This window comes from Scyliorhinus torazame, chromosome 6 (genome assembly GCF_047496885.1).
Source record: "Scyliorhinus torazame isolate Kashiwa2021f chromosome 6, sScyTor2.1, whole genome shotgun sequence".
Lineage (NCBI taxonomy): Eukaryota > Metazoa > Chordata > Chondrichthyes > Carcharhiniformes > Scyliorhinidae > Scyliorhinus > Scyliorhinus torazame.
The window spans coordinates 126,625,499-126,641,302 of NC_092712.1; the positions used below are offsets into that span (position 1 = coordinate 126,625,499).

At 42.7% G+C, this 15,804-nt stretch overlaps 1 protein-coding gene across 4 annotated transcripts in view; it reads left to right on the top strand.

Moving 5' to 3' along the window:
- Positions 1–13,687, top strand: part of ankrd28b (ankyrin repeat domain 28b) — a 291,957-nt gene extending 278,270 nt beyond the window's left edge. For all 4 annotated transcript variants that reach the window (XM_072508769.1, XM_072508768.1, XM_072508767.1 and 1 more), the window contains 2 exons: positions 10,241–10,332; positions 11,447–13,687. In XM_072508769.1, the coding sequence (XP_072364870.1) occupies positions 10,241–10,332; positions 11,447–11,733 (379 nt within the window). In that variant the 3' untranslated portion in view covers positions 11,734–13,687. The remainder of the gene's footprint in view (positions 1–10,240; positions 10,333–11,446) is intronic.
- Positions 13,688–15,804: the final 2,117 nt, after the last annotated feature.

Consider the following 15,804-nt stretch of genomic DNA (forward strand, 5'->3'; position numbering starts at 1 on the left):
CTCAGTGTTGTCTGGACTTTGCATTGCTGAAGCATGACATCTACCCCCTTGTGCAGAAAACCCAGCAATCCGCTCACCTTTTTGATTAAATTGGTACAGTGACAGAAAATAGAATGTCTGCGAATGCCTGCCCACTATGCCAATTCTGTCCCTTGCTACTTGGCCATTTCCTAACTAGATCTAATAATTGCACTTGATTCTATGCGCAACAACTTTAGTTAGGCACTTTATCCGTTTCTTTCCAGGTCATAAAAATAACATGCATAGATATTCACCTGGCCATTACTGCAGGCATTTTCAAAAGATTCAGTCAGATTCATCACCCTGCTCTTTACAACTCCTTGCTGGCTGTCTGATCAGCTGTAAGTTTTTCAGGTGTGCAGCATTCTTCCCTCCATTATAGGTTCTAGCAATTTCCAGAAAATGGATGTTTGGCTAATTGGTCTACAACTCCCTGATTTCCTTCTATCATCTTAATAGCGGAGCGTGTGCACAATTTTCCATTCTAATGCAACAATGTCTGAATCTTCAGAACTTTTGAAGATTATGGTTGGAACATCTGTACTGTTCTCACCAATTTATTTTAAATCCTGGAATGGGAATCATCTGGTCCTAGGAAATTGTCATACTTCAATGTCATTATTTTCTTCTTTGATCTTATTTTATTTATTTTTAGCACGTCCCTGTCCCTGATTCAATATTTGTTTCTTGGAATGTCCAGCATTCTGACCTCTACTAAATACTGACAAATTAATTATTAAACACGTCTGCCATTTCCATATTTTTATCGCCAGTATCACTGCTATCAGTTTACAAGGAGTTCACAATGGTCCTGTTTGCTGCATGAGCATCTAATCTTTACATTTTTATCACTTCACGGCTGTTGCCTGGAATCGTATACACAAATCCCACAATGGTCTTAAATCTATTCCTATTTCTTAATTACCTGGTTACGTCTTAATATATCCTCTCATACGATTGAAGTGATTGCTGGTCCAGCCAGCGACGGCCATATCCCATTAAATAATTTTTTAAAAATGGTTAGTTGCTAAGGCAACTCCATCCTCTGCACAATCTTTCCTGTAGACATTAAAACACAAGACATACCCTTTTAACCTGTTTATTTAGTTCAGTTGTGACCACCTTGCATCCATATTTTAATGATGACTCCAATGTCGTACAATAAGTTAAATTTGTAACTGCAGTTATTTCAATTGGCCATTATAATCTGTATAAATGAACATTTACGCCATCCACCTGAATCTATCCTTCTGCTGCAATGATTTACACTCATTTTTTTCACCTAGTTTAATTACTTTTGTTTTCTCTTTTACCTAAAACACATTTTCTGACTGTTACCCTGCACTTGTCCCTTTTGTTTGATTTGAAACTGTACTGAATAATGCCTTTTTCAATTGAGCCTTATCCATTTACTAGTTTCAATTCATTTTGACTGCCTTATTTATCTTTTCAAAAGGACCCTAGTCCCAGTCCACTTCAAGTAGAGCTTGCCCCCAATGAAGTAGTTCCTTCCTGTTTCAGTACTGATGCCAGTGCCCTATGAAATGGAACCCCTCTTCCCACTTGCCACTGGCCACATGTTTACTTCCTTAATCTTCTTATCCCTGTGCTGGTTTGCCCAGGGGTCAGGTGGTAATCCAGAGTTGTTAATCCTTATTTAGCTCCTTGTTCTTGGTACTCTTCTAATAGGACCACTTATCTATTCTTCTCCGTGTTATTGACCCGATCAGGGGTCACAACAGTTGGAACATTGCTCTCAGCCCTTCTGCAGACACTAGGAGATATCCTTAACCCTGGAACATACAAACTAAGAGCAGGAGTAGGCCGCTTGGCCCATTGAGCCTGCTCCATGTTTCAAGAAAATCATGGCTGATCTGGTTGTAAACTTCCACTCCACATTCCCACCTACTCCCGATAACCTTTCACCCCTTTTTCTATTCATGAATCTATCTAGCTCTGCCTTAACATTCAAAGACTCTGCTTCCACTGAGCCCTTGAGAAAGAGCGTTCCTAACACTCATGAACCCCTGAGGAAAAAAAGGTCGTCCTCATGTTTGTCTTAAAGGGTAACCCATTATTTTTGAACAGTTCCTCCGAGTTCTAGATTCGCCCACAAGAGGAAACATCCTCTTCACATCAACCCTGCCAAGTCGCCTCTTACTCTTCTAAATTCCAGCGGATACAAGCTTAGCCTGTCCAATCTTTCCTCATAAAATAACCCTCCCAATCCAGCTATTAATCTAGTAAATCATCTCTGAACTTCCAATGCATTTACATCCTTCCTTTAAATAAAGAGACCAGTATTGTACACAATACTCCAGATGTGGTTACACCAAATGCCCTGTATGACTGAAGCATAACATCTTTATTTTTGCATTCCATTCTCCTCACAATAAATGACACATTCTAATTAGCTTTCATAATTACTTGCTGTACATTTTTACTAACCTTTTGCGATTCATGCACTAGTATTCCTAAATCCCTCTGCATCTCAGCTCTGCAATCTCTCACCATTTAGACAATATGTTTCTCTTTTATTCTTCCTGCTAAAGTGCACAATTTCACATTTTCCCACATTCTACCCCATTTGCCAGATCTTTGCCCACTCACTTAGCCAATAACCCATTAAAGCCTCCTTGTGCCCTCTTCAAAACTTACTTTGCTACCTATCTTTGTGTCATCTTCAAATTTAGCAACCCTATCTTTGACTCCTTCATCCAAGTCATTTATATGAATGGTAAAATGTTGAGCCCCCAGCACTGACCCCCGTGGGGCTCCATTGTCACAAATTTCCAATCAGAGAAAGACCCATTTATACCTGCTCTCTCTTTCCTGTTAGCTAGCCAATCTTCTACCCATGCAAATATGTTAAACCCTACACGATGACCTTTTCTTTTCCACAATAACTTTTAATATGGTATCTTGTCAAATGCCTTCTGAAAATCTAAATGCAATACATTCACTAGTTTCCCTTTATCCACAGTACACCTTATTACTTCAAAGAACTCCAAAAAAATTGGTTAAACATGATTTCGCTTTCACAAAACCATGTTAACTCTGCTTGATTACCTTGAATTTATCTCAGTGCCCTGCCATAACATTTTTAATAATAGCTTCTAACATATTCTCTATGACAGATGTTAAGCGAACTGGCCTGTAGTTTACTTCTTCCTGTCTCTCTCACTTTTTGAATAAAGGAGTCAAATTTGCTATATTCCAATTTAATGGGACCCTCCCCGAATCTTGAGAATTTTGGAAAACTGAAACCAGTGCTTCAACTATCTCACGAGACACTTCCTTTAAGAGCTTACATTGATATGCATCAAGTTCCAGGACTTGTCAGCAAAGACCCTGATGGACAGTCACTAGACAGGCAATATGACCTTCAGAACACCACCTTTTGTGATCAAAGTGTATGGTATTGATCCCCATGACTATACTGTCACCTACCATTACCAGAGTGTGCTTCTCATTCCCCCACTTGAATGGCTTCTAGTGCCATGGATAATATGTGCATCCACCCTGCAGACTTTGTCTTGATCCGCACAGGTAATAAGAACCATTTACCTTTTGGGTAATGGCGAAAACCATGGCTCGCCTGGCAATGCACCTGCCATCTCCATACCTTTTTAAAAAATTAATTTACGGGATGTGGGCACCGCTGGCTAGGCCAGCATTTATTGCCCATCTCTAATTGCCCTTGAGAAGGTGGTGATGAGCTGCCATCTTGAAGCACTGAAGTCCCTGTTTGAATGTAAACCCACAATGCTTTAAGGGGGGACGTTTCAGGATTTTGACTCAGCGACAGTGAAGGAACCCGGATAGATTTCCAAGTCAGGATGGTGAGTGGAACGGGAACTTCCAAGTGGTGATGTTCCGATGTGCCTGCTGCCCTTGTCTTTCGAGATGGTAGAGGTTGTGGGTTTGGAAGGTGCTGCCCAAAGAACTTTGGGGAATTCCTGCAGCTCATGTTGTAGATGGTACAGACTGTTGGTAATATTCACCAGTGCTGGAGGGAGTGAATGTTTGTGGAAGGGGGGGGGGGGGTGCCAATCAAGCAGGCTTGATTGTGTTGAACTTTTTGAGTGCTGTTGGAGCTGCGTTTATCCAAGCAAGTGGAGAGTATTCCAGCACAGTTCTGACTTGTGCCTTGTGGGTGGTGGTTACAGGCTTTGAGAAGTCAGGAAGTGAGTTGCACGCTGCAGGACTCCTAGCCTGTGACCTGCTCTTGTAGCCACAGTATTTACATGGCTCATTCAGTTCAATTTCTGGTCAATGGATGTTGAGTGTGGGGGATTCTGTGATGGTGATGCCATTGAATGTCAGGGGGTGTTGGTTAAATTTTCTCTTGCTGGATTCTATCTTCCCTGACTGCAAGCCGCACCCATTTGTTCCCGATCACAAAAAAGATCTGTCCCAATTCCTGACCTGGGGGCATGTCTGCCTTCTGAATCAAAGTATCCAGGTAACTCTTGCACCTCCCTGATGCCCCACAATGTCTACATCTTTACTGCAGTTTGACAACTCTTGAGGTGAAGTTCCTCCAGATGCAAATATGTACTGCAGATGTGGTTTTCTGGGATGACTGTGCTTTTCACAAACTCCCAGATGCCACCACCTCTCGCAGTCCTCCGCTGTTGTGATTTTCTTTAATTCATTCAAGGGTTGTGGGCTTTGCTGGGGAACCAGCATTTATTGCCCAGCCCCAATTGCCTTGCATGAGCAGAAACCTCTTTCAATTCAATTCAGTGACATCCCCCCATTCGCAATTACTTTTTTCACAAACGATCTTGTACACAGGATCTCCCATTGCGGCCTCAAATCTTCACCCATCCACAGTACCTGTACTGTACTGCATATGAAATAATATTGGCGTTTAGAAGATAGAAAAACCAAACTTCCACTAATGTACACTGTGTATGCATTGTCTGTAACTGCACATGAGTTGCTGTGATTTGCAGAGTACAACCATTCGTGACCAGTATTTCAAAGTACAGATACAGGACTAAAAATTAGATTTGGGTGCAGATAATATCCCAGCTGAGTTACAGGTAGCTCTCGAATTAGTAGAATATGGTTATATCTGGGACCCATAGTCCTATCTAATGCCTGGTTGAAGGATCAGTCTCGGCTGCTGTGTGTTTCACTGTGGAGGAGGACTGGGATGTTAGATGATTTTTTGCCAATTGGACATTTTGCCAATCTGGGCACTTGTCCAGTGAGGCCATGCATATCATAGAATTTACAGGAGGCCATTCGGCCCATCAAGTCTGCACCGGCTCCTGGAAAGAGCACCCCACCCAAGATCAACACCTTCACCCCATCCCCATAACCCAGTAACCCCACCCAACACTAAGGGCAATTTTGGACACTGAGGGCAATTTATCATGGCCAATCCACCTAACCTGCACATCTTTGGACTGTGGGAGGAAACCGGAGCACCCGGAGGAAACCCACGCACACACGGGGAGGATGTGCAGACTCCGCACAGACAGTGACCCAAGCCGGAATCGAACCTGGGACCCTGGAGCTGTGAAGCAATTGTGCTATCCACAATGCTACCGTGCTGCCCCGAAAATGAAGTTACTGTGAAAAGCCCCTAGTCGCCACATTCCGGCGCCTGTTACGGGAAGCTTCAAATGAAGTTACTGTGAAAAGCCCCTAGTCGCCACATTCCGGCACCTGTTCAGGCAGGCTGTTACGGGAATCGAACCGTGCTGCTGGCTTGCCTTGGTCTGCTTTCAAAGCCAGCGATTTAGCCCTGTGCTAAATGGGGTGTCTATCCCAATAACAAGATGGAAACAAAGTAAAGGAGAGTCCCTGCTCCTGATCACTATCCAGTGATCCCTGGGTGAGAGAGAGGGAGGAGATCAGCTTGGGTTCCTGCTCCTGATCACTATCCAGTGACCCCCGGGTTGGAGAGAAAGGGAGGATTCAGCCAGTGTTCCTACTGCTGATCACTGTCCAGTGACCTTGAGTTAGAGAGAGGGGGGAAATCAGCCAGGGTCATCAATGTTTTTGGATCGTTGCAAAGCCATGTCCCTCCATATCCCTGCAATCTCCTCCATCCTCACCAACCTCTGAGATATCTGCGATCCTCTAATTCTGGCCTCTTGTGCTTTCCCAATCATAACTGATGGGCTGTCTTCAATTGTCTGGGCCCCAAGATCTGGAATTTCCTTCCTAAAGTGCCTCTCCTCTGAAAACATTCTCCTTGTTTAAGACGCTCCTTAAAGAACATAAAAACTAGCAGCAAGAGAAGGCTTTCTGGATTCAATAAGATCATGGCTGATCATTTTGTGAGTTCAGATCCACTTACCCGCCTGCTCATCATAACCTTTAATTCCTTTACTGTTCAAAAATCTATCTATCTTTGACTTCAAAACATTCAACGAGATAGCCTCAACTGCTTCACTGGGCAGGGTATTTTCCAGATATACAAACCTTTGGGTAAAGAAGTTCCTCCTCAACTCAGTACTAAATCTGCTCCCCCTTATTTTGTCGCTACGCCATCTAGTTCTAGTTTCACCTGCCAGTGGAAACAACCTCCCTGCTTCCCTCTTAAGAGCTTAAGAACATAAGAACTAGGAGCAGGAATAAGCCATCTGGCCCCTCGAGCCTGCTCCTCCATTCAATAAGATCTTGGCTGATCTTATTCCCTTCATAATTTTATATGTTTCTATAATATACCCCCTCATTCTTCTAAATTCCAATGAGTTTAGTTCCAGTCTCTCCTCATATGCCAATCCTCTCAACTCCGGAATCAACCTTGTGAATCTCCTCTGAACCCTCCAGTACCAGTACATCCTTTCTCAAGTAAGGAGACCAAATCTGTGCACTGTACTCCAGGTGTACAAGATGGCGGCGGGGGTGGACAAAATGGCCACCCCCATGCGCCGCACAGGGCTGGGGGGTCCCAAGAATCGGCGCCCCTCCTCCCCTCGTGGTAGCCGGGACCCAAAATGGCGGCGCCTGCGGGTCGCACATGGGGCGCTGGGGGGGTAGGGGAGCGTTTGAAATGCGCAGGACTCCTTGTTCTCCGGGGACAGCGGTGGCCGGGACCCAAAATTGCTGCGCTTGCGGGTCGTACATGGGGCACTGGGGGGGGTTGGGGAGCGTTAGAAACGCGCAGGAATGCTTCTTCTCCTGGGACAGCGGCGACCTCCCGGGACCGGCACACAGCCGCGAAATGGCCCTTTTTCCCGCAGCTCTTGCAAATCGCTGCGCGGGCCGGGCTGCGCTGCCAGGGGTGTTTCGCCTGGCCGCAGAAATAGCAGCGGGCTCCCCCAAGACGACTTGGAGTCTGAACCGCGCAAGCCTGGGGCGGGGGGGGGGGGGGGGGGTTTGTCGCGACGGGGGTCCACGGAGCCCAAGGGGCTGCCACGCGGTCGGGGCCGTACGCGCGGGCGTTTCGCGCGGCTACATCCAGGGAAGCTGCAAGGGCCCGTGCCTCAGAGTCCCAGGGACTCTTTTTCCAAAAGTCTTTGGCGGATTTGGGGAGAGTTCATACCTGCGACAAAAGCATCGCGCATCAACATGTCCATGTGTTCAATCGCGTTTACTGGCGGGCAGCTGTAGGCCCGTCCCAAAATTAGCAGCGCGGCGTAGAATTCGTCCAGCGATTCTCCGGGACTTTGCCGTCTCATTGCGAGTTGGTAGCGTGCGTAGATCTGGTTCACTGGGCGAATATAGATGCTCTTTAGTGCTGCGAACGCTGTCTGGAAATCCTCTGCGTCTTCGATGAGAGGGAAAATTTCCGGGCTTACCCTCGAGTGCAGGACCTGTAGTTTCTGGTCTTCTGTGACCCGGCCGGGGGCCGTTCTGAGGTAGGCCTCGAAACAAGTCTGCCAGTGTTTGAAAACTGCTGCTGAGTTCACTGCGTTGGGGCTGATCCTCAGGCATTCCGGGATGATCCTGAGCTCCATAGTCCTTTAAGCACGCTTAATAAATTGTAGCGCACAAAGACTCACGAGAGACGAATAGAGATGAAGTCGATGAGCTTTATTAAGCGTGACTTGTTCCCTGCAGTTCAGTAACAGACTGGCCTGCGGGAGAGAACTCCTGGTTCTTATACTCCGCCATCAGGGCGGAGCTAGAGGTCAACAGCCAACCAGGACCCGGGATCTGTCAGCCAATGACATCACGGCTTCACAGTCCCACATGACCCCTAATGCATACTACCACACTCACATTACCAATATTGTACTCCATCTGCCAGACCCTTGCCCACTCGCTTAAACTATATCCCTCTGCAGACTTTCAGTGTCCTCTAAATACTTCACTCTACCACTCATATTCGTGTCATCTGCGAACTTTGACACATTACACTTGGTCCCCAACTCCAAATCATCAAAACTTACCTCTTTGACCAAGCTTTTGGTCATCTAACCGAATATCTCCTAATGTGGTCATATTTTGTTTTGTGATGCCCCTGAGAAGCACCTTGAGATATTTCATTGTTAAAGCTGCTGTATAAATACAAGTTATTGGTGTAATTCACTCAACTTGGCTAATAGGTTTTGGTTCAGAATGTACCTGATCTGCTGAGTGTTTCCAGCATTTTCTGTTTTTATTTCAGCTTTCCATATCTGCAGTATTTTGCTTTTGTATTTGCTAGACAAATAAATAGCAAAGATGGATGGAAAGGCTGCTAACAGAATGGAAATCTTCAAGGAAGCTCAGTTTTAATCATCACATTTTGCAATACCTTGTAAGTTGTGTTTATCCATTAATAGAAATTGATCTGGTTGGCAGAATGCAGGGGGAAAGAGAGAACCTTGTTCCCTCATTACCAGGCATTCTGGCCGACAGTCCTTGGCAGATGAAGCGTCCAATACTGAAGTCCTGAATCTCAAGGAAGACCCGAGGGTGGCTACCGAAGTGTCTGAATACTGTTGGGTCTCCCTCATGGAACTGCCGGGTTCTCCCGCTGATTCTCCAACCATTGGGCGAGACCTCCATCAGGCCAATTAAATCCAACCCAACATTTCAGGTCAATGACTTGCTGGATAATTCCAGCATCCTTTAGTTTTCATTTTAGACTTCCAGCATTGTATTATTTTCCTTTCCTTCCTGCTAAGGGCAAGGCACGTCTAAATGTTTTGAGGAAGCAACAAGAAGGGTCGTTGAACATGTAATGTGTTTTATGTAGTCAACATGAACTTTAGCCAAGCTTCTGATAAGGTCTCAATGTGGTAGACTGGTCAGAAACGTGAAAGCCAATGGGGTTCAAGGCAGAGTGGTAATTGGAGCCAAAACAATGAACTAACAAGAAGCAAAGGTTAATTGTTGATGGATGTTTTTGTAACTGGAATGCTGTTTTCAGTGGGTCCTGCAGGTCTCAACACTGAGTCCTTTGCTTTTTGAGGTATTTATCAATGACTTAGGCTTGAGCATGGGGATATGATTAAGAAGTTTGCAGATTATGCAAAAGTTACCAGTGTGGTTGATGATGAAGAAAGCTGTCAACTGCAGGAAGATATTAATGGACTAGTGAGGTGGGCAGAGAAATGTGAGAAGAAAGCTAACACGGCAAAGGAATACTCAATAAATGGCAGGATACTGCAAAATATATAGGACAGATGGACCTTGGAGTGCATATATACAGATCTCTGAAGGTGACTGAGCAACTAGATGAAGGTGCATATGGGCTACTTACCATTATTAGCTAAGGTATAGTATGTAAGAGCAGGAAGGTTATGTTGGAACTAGTTAGGTCACAGATGTGTCCTGAACTGGAGAATTCTCTGTGATGGAAGATTGGATAGGCTAGAATTGTTTTTCAGTGGAACAAAGGACGTCGAGCAGAGACCAAATTGTGGGGTGTAGATAGAGTTGATAGGTGGGCCTTATTTCCCTTGGTTCAGAGAACGTTTAGGGGCTGTTTAGCACAGGGCTAAATCGCTGGCTTTGAAAGCAGACCAAGGCAGGCCAGCAGCACGGTTCAATTCCCATAACAGCCTCCCCGAATAGGCACCGGAATGTGGCGACTCGGGGCTTTTCACAGTAACTTCACTGAAGCCTACTTGTGACAAGCGATTTTCATTTCATTTCATTTTTCACATAGAGTTAGGGTAAGAGGATTCAAAGGCAATTTGTTTCATCCCAGTCTATCTCTCTGAAGTGTTTTGGGGCATTTTTCTACATTAAAGGTGCTATTTAAATATAAATGGTTGTTGTAATGGCTCACGATACAACTTGTAGTTTTCTGTTCCCACAGACCACTGCATGTTGCTGCACGCAATGGGCTAACTGTAGTTGTGCAAGAGCTTCTGAGCAAAGGAGCTAGTGTACTTGCTGTAGATGAGAATGGTAAGTTTGTGTTTACTTTCAATTCATCTAATTTATGAAATAAAATGAAAGTACATGTGTGATGAGCTTTGGAAACTAACTACTTCATGTCAATGACTGGAGTTGCAGAAATTTATAGGGTATTAGTAATTGTGTACTTAGTTACCATTATTTATTTTTTTTTGCAAAGATCAGCATTTAAAATTATTTAAACAGTTGTTTACTTTTTCGTTATTAACTGCTAAGTGCTTGTAACCATTAAGTCTCATTTATTCCACATTGCTTCTGTGAATTTTATTACAGTTGTGTGAACATTTTTTGTTGCCTGTTAATGTTAATGGCCTCTGACGCTTTCCTCAGTTTCGAGCCATTCTTCAAAACTGGCCAACGCTTTATCATTGCATTCCTCCTGTTCCTTCAGTTCTACACTGAAGTGTCAGCCTAGGTTGTGTGTTGTCAGGCCTCTGGGATGGGACTTAAAACTACAACCTTCTGACTCGGGCGAGAGTGCTACCACCAAGATAAATTATCGATCTTGTCTGGCTGTTCGTCCCCCTCGCACTTATCCAGGAATTTATTCAGGATGACACTGAACCTATAGCTGTGCCTATTACTTTAAGGCATCTTAAACTGGTATTAGATTGACAGTGCCAGCAATATACCTACAATGATATTCAGGTATAACTCTAAGAGGAAAGATTTTGCTCTTGAAACAAGTTATTTCCTCTATATGCGAAAACAAGGCTTCAACCAACAAATCTTCCAGGATTTGTGAAGCAAGGTGCCTGGTCTATCTTACCTGATGATTTCAACAGTCTGCCTCACTGGTACAGCCACTCAGCACTGATGCTGTACCTCTCATCTACGTACTAAGTTTATTTATCTCCTTTTTCCCTTCCTGTCAACTGCAAATTGTTACAATGGTCAATGTTGCAGTCTTGTTTTTAATAGTTTCATCACAGTTCTATCTTGTTGCTGTATGAAATACAATAAAATTTCACGTGTACTTTGCACATACTAACTTTTTTAATTAAAATGATTGTACATAACTCACCAGTAATTGTATTGTTACTACTGTTGGTAAAGGTGTGGAGTAAACTATGATTAATGTGATTTTTAAAACTTGCTGTTTTAGGTTACACGCCTGCATTGGCTTGTGCTCCAAATAAAGATGTGGCAGACTGTTTAGCCCTTATTCTGGCCACCATGATGCCTGTTTCATCCAGCAGCACTTTACCCACTCTCAGTTTTAATGCCATTAATCACTACAGTAATCCTTCAAAGACTGTGTCCTTTGACTCTCTACCGATAATGAGAAGTGATCATAGCTCTTTCTGCAGTTTGAACAGTATAGGCAGGGAAGATGTTTACCCTTATACTGAAGATGATGAACTAAATGATTCGGATTCAGAGACCTACTGAATACACTGACTTGAACTTTCATGATGAAAGCCTTTGGAGCTTGCCCACAGGTGGATGTTTTTTTTAAAAAAATGAGCGCCTTCTGAACTCACTCAGCCAAGCGGAGCAAATACATTATAGGTTTAAAGTTGAATTTATCAAAAAAGAAGACACAAGAATGCAGGTCTATGGAACAAGAAACTACAGACAAAGTCAATGGATGCCAATGTTACGTTATTTTAATGCTCTTTATTTCCAGTGCCAGGATCCATTTTAACCACATACACTGGTTAATGGTTTGAATGAGAAGACCGTACAATGCTGGATGGGATAGCACTACCTAGAATTAATGGGGATAGCTGATCAAAACTTCCTAACTCTTAGGCATTACTGAATCTAATGAAGAAAATGGTGTAAAAAGATTGGTGTATATCACATCATTCACTTGCATGATGATTTGCCAAAGGGACCAAACAAATTGATTTTTAAAAAAAAGATCTTATGTAAAAGTGAAACAACAAATATTTAGAGAGCTGTAATTAACGATCTCTCAAGCTGCAACTTTTAAACTTTGCTTTAACAGTATTAAAGTAAAATCGTTCAGATTTTGATGTACATCTGTTGATCAACTCTAGGTCTTACTAGTTTTGCATGGATATAGTAACGGCATTGTGGTACGGTGGGGGGGGAAAGAGAAGAGAAAACTGGAACCTATTTTTGAACCAACACAGATGCCCCTTAGTTTGGCACAAGACCAATGGACATGGTGAAGTCAGGGTGATGGATAATTAAAATCTACCAAGTTATTGTGGAGAACTACTCATTCTTTTTGCAGTTTTTTCAACCCTTAGTTTTACCAGTGTATTTTATTATATATCTGGTATTTTTAAATAGATTTTTAGATGTGGAAACCAACGATGGCACAAGTCTCGGAAAGTAAGATTGCCTGGACTTTGCAACGTAGTGGATTTTCGTTTTTAATTGACATTCACCTTTTAGATGGTTAACTGTTTTACAGTTATTTAAGTCACATTTGTACAATTGTATGCTTGGTTTCCGATTTCTTCAGTGCCTTCATTGTTGTCTGTTTCATTCTTGTGGATGTACATTCAAGGAGGGAGATGTATGAAGTTTTTAGTAGGTGAGACCTTTTCTTTTCAGCACCCCATTTGGCATAGCCAAATATTGCAACCTGTTGCTTAATTGCTTCCACAATCGATTTGAACAGCTTTGACAGGGATTGGGGAAGAAATCATCTGGAATGTCATGACGGGCATACATTTTCAGTTGTATCAGGCAGTATTTTAATTCTGTTTTTCACAACTGAAGCATGTTAGCACTGCATTTGGTTCTGTAATGCCAGAAAAGGCTTTCCTGTTACCTGCCCAAATGGATAGATATCGATTGTTTTTCTTTTAAAACACTACTTGGTACAAATTAGTTTTGTTAAAATAGTGCTCCTGAAATGTATTGTATTTAGTTCATTTGATTCCAAACAGCAGGCCTGGAGAGCACAATAAATGGCTGAATTTGATTCAGTTTAATCCTTTTAAATCACTACATTCTTAAAAGTTTATTGTTGCATTTCATTCAGCAGTTTCTTTACTTAGTTGTATAATGTCAACTACTGTATAACTTTTACCTATTTTGCCACTTTATTTTAGTTGGTGTGACTTCTCAGCAGTCTTGGGTAAAAGCCCTAAAAAGAACAGTTCCATCAAACCATGACATTTTAATAACTGGAATCCTTTAAAGTGCAAACTGATTTCTCAAAATGTTGAAGTGTGAAATGGGACAAAATCTGTGCTGTTTTAATGTACTTCTGATTTGTTTTATTTTCTTTTGAAGAGGTTAAGATTATAGCATGTATATAGAAATTGTGACTGCTTGGTTACCGACCTGCATTCTTTAAATACATTGCTGAGATTATTGTATATTTTATGGATAATAAAACACAAATGTGAGTTGTATGTAACTAAGTGTTATATCATGTGATTTTATGATAGTAGTTAGAAATTAGCTAGATTTAAATCCTCTGTGCTTTGATACATAAGATGGCAACACCCAGCTTTACCCTCCAGCACCACATTTGACTCTATCTGTAGTTTCACAGCCCAGCCGTCTGTCTGCAATTGCCACGGATGACATAGGAGGTTCTTTAGCTCAGCATTGTTTATCCTGATCATTCTGTTCAATTCCCCATTCATTTAACTCCAGTTCCAATGTATTTTTAGCTAATTTCTAAGATTTAACCTTGAATGTAGAGCTCCAGCATCTTTTTTGACATTAGAATGCACGTGAAATTTAAAACTCCGCTTGTTTCCACCTTCGTTGTGCAGCTTATATATTGTAACCTCTCTCTCATCAATACCTAAAATCTAATTCATCCAGAAATCTGCTGCGTATAAGAATGCTTTCTTTCTCCGATAGTGCCACAGACCTCGCTTCCATTAGCTTTCAGCGCATTTATTCCAAAATATTGATGTTTATAAAATTTGTTCATGGGATGTGGGCATTGCTGACTCTGCCTACATTTATTGTCTATATTACCCTAATTGTCCTTGTTCAGAGGGCATTTCTGTGGGACTGCATGCAGTCCAGACCAGGTAAGGATGGCAGATTTCCTTCCTTAAAGGATATTAGTGACCTAGATGGGTTTTTATGACCATCAACAATGATTTTTAATTCCAGATTTCTTTTATCAAATTCAGATTTCACCATCTGCCCTGGTGGAATTTGAACCCAGGTTCCCAGAGCATTACCCTGGATTTCTAGATGATTAGTCGAGTGATATACTGTGCCACCAGCTCTCCTATTTGCAAATAATTGCATTGACTTATTCAAATTAAGTCTCCAACATCCTATGGCCCCACGTTCTTAACCATCAACACAGGCAGTTTGATCCTGGTCTATTCAACAGCAGCCCTTTCTCAGCTCCAGCAATGCTCCTAGAACTTTCCACCATCATGCCTCTGCACACTGACATTCTTTTCCAAAGACCTCCTGCTCGCTTCGTCTTGTAATTTCTTTCCCCATTTTGTAATATCTCAGTCCAACCTCCATAAGCTCTGTAAAATCAATCTCTCCAACCCTTTGGTAACCTCTGCCAAGTCTTCAGAGACTAATGTTCTTTTATTTTTTGTTTTGGAAGCACTTTGAGCCACTTGGTTCCCTTGAAATATTGTAAGTACACTTAAAAGAAAGGACTTGAATTTATATGGCATGTTCTGACATACAGCAAGGATGAACAAAGAGCAGAGGTAAGTGACCAAATAATCTGTTGTTGACGGTGCTGGTTGATGGATAAATCTTGGTCAGGGTGCCAGGAGAGTGCCGTGGGATATTTTGTGTCCAACTGAGAGAGTCAAATGTAGTTTGACAGAATCGTTAACACGCTAATGAGCATTGTGGGAGGGGGCTAAATATATAAACAGTATGAGAACAGCAGAGACCAGAACATAACTGGCAAAAGACTCAAAAACAGACCATTAATATCCACTGAATGTTTTTTTTAAAAGCTATGGCACACAGCAGTTGATTATGTATTACTCTTTTATGGGATGCGCACATCCCTGGCAAGGTCAGCATTTGTTGCTCATTCCAAATTGCCCTTCAGAAGGTGGTGGTGAGCTGCCTTCATAAACCACTGCAGTTCATATTGTTGTAGGTACACCCGCAGTGCTGTTAGGGAGGAGATTCCAGGAGTTTGCCCCAGCAGAGTGAAGGAATGGTTGAGAATGTGTGGCGCGCAGGGAAACTTGCAGGTCGCAATGTTCCTATACATCTGCTGCCCTTGTCCTAGGGGATGTAGGTTATGGATTTGGAAGGTGCTGTCGAAGGAGCCATGGTGAGTTGTTACAGCATATCTTGTAGATGGTACACACTGCTGCCACTGTGTGCTGATGGTGGAGGGAGTGAACGTTTAAGGTGATAAATGGGTTGCCAAACTTCCTACGAAAGGAGACAAGGACGTACCCACAATCGCCACGACAGACATTACTGGACGCAAGCATCCTAGATAAAGGGAATTGTAGCAACATGTATGACCGACTGGTAGAAAGGGCCGACACCATACCCGACGCAACAAGAAAG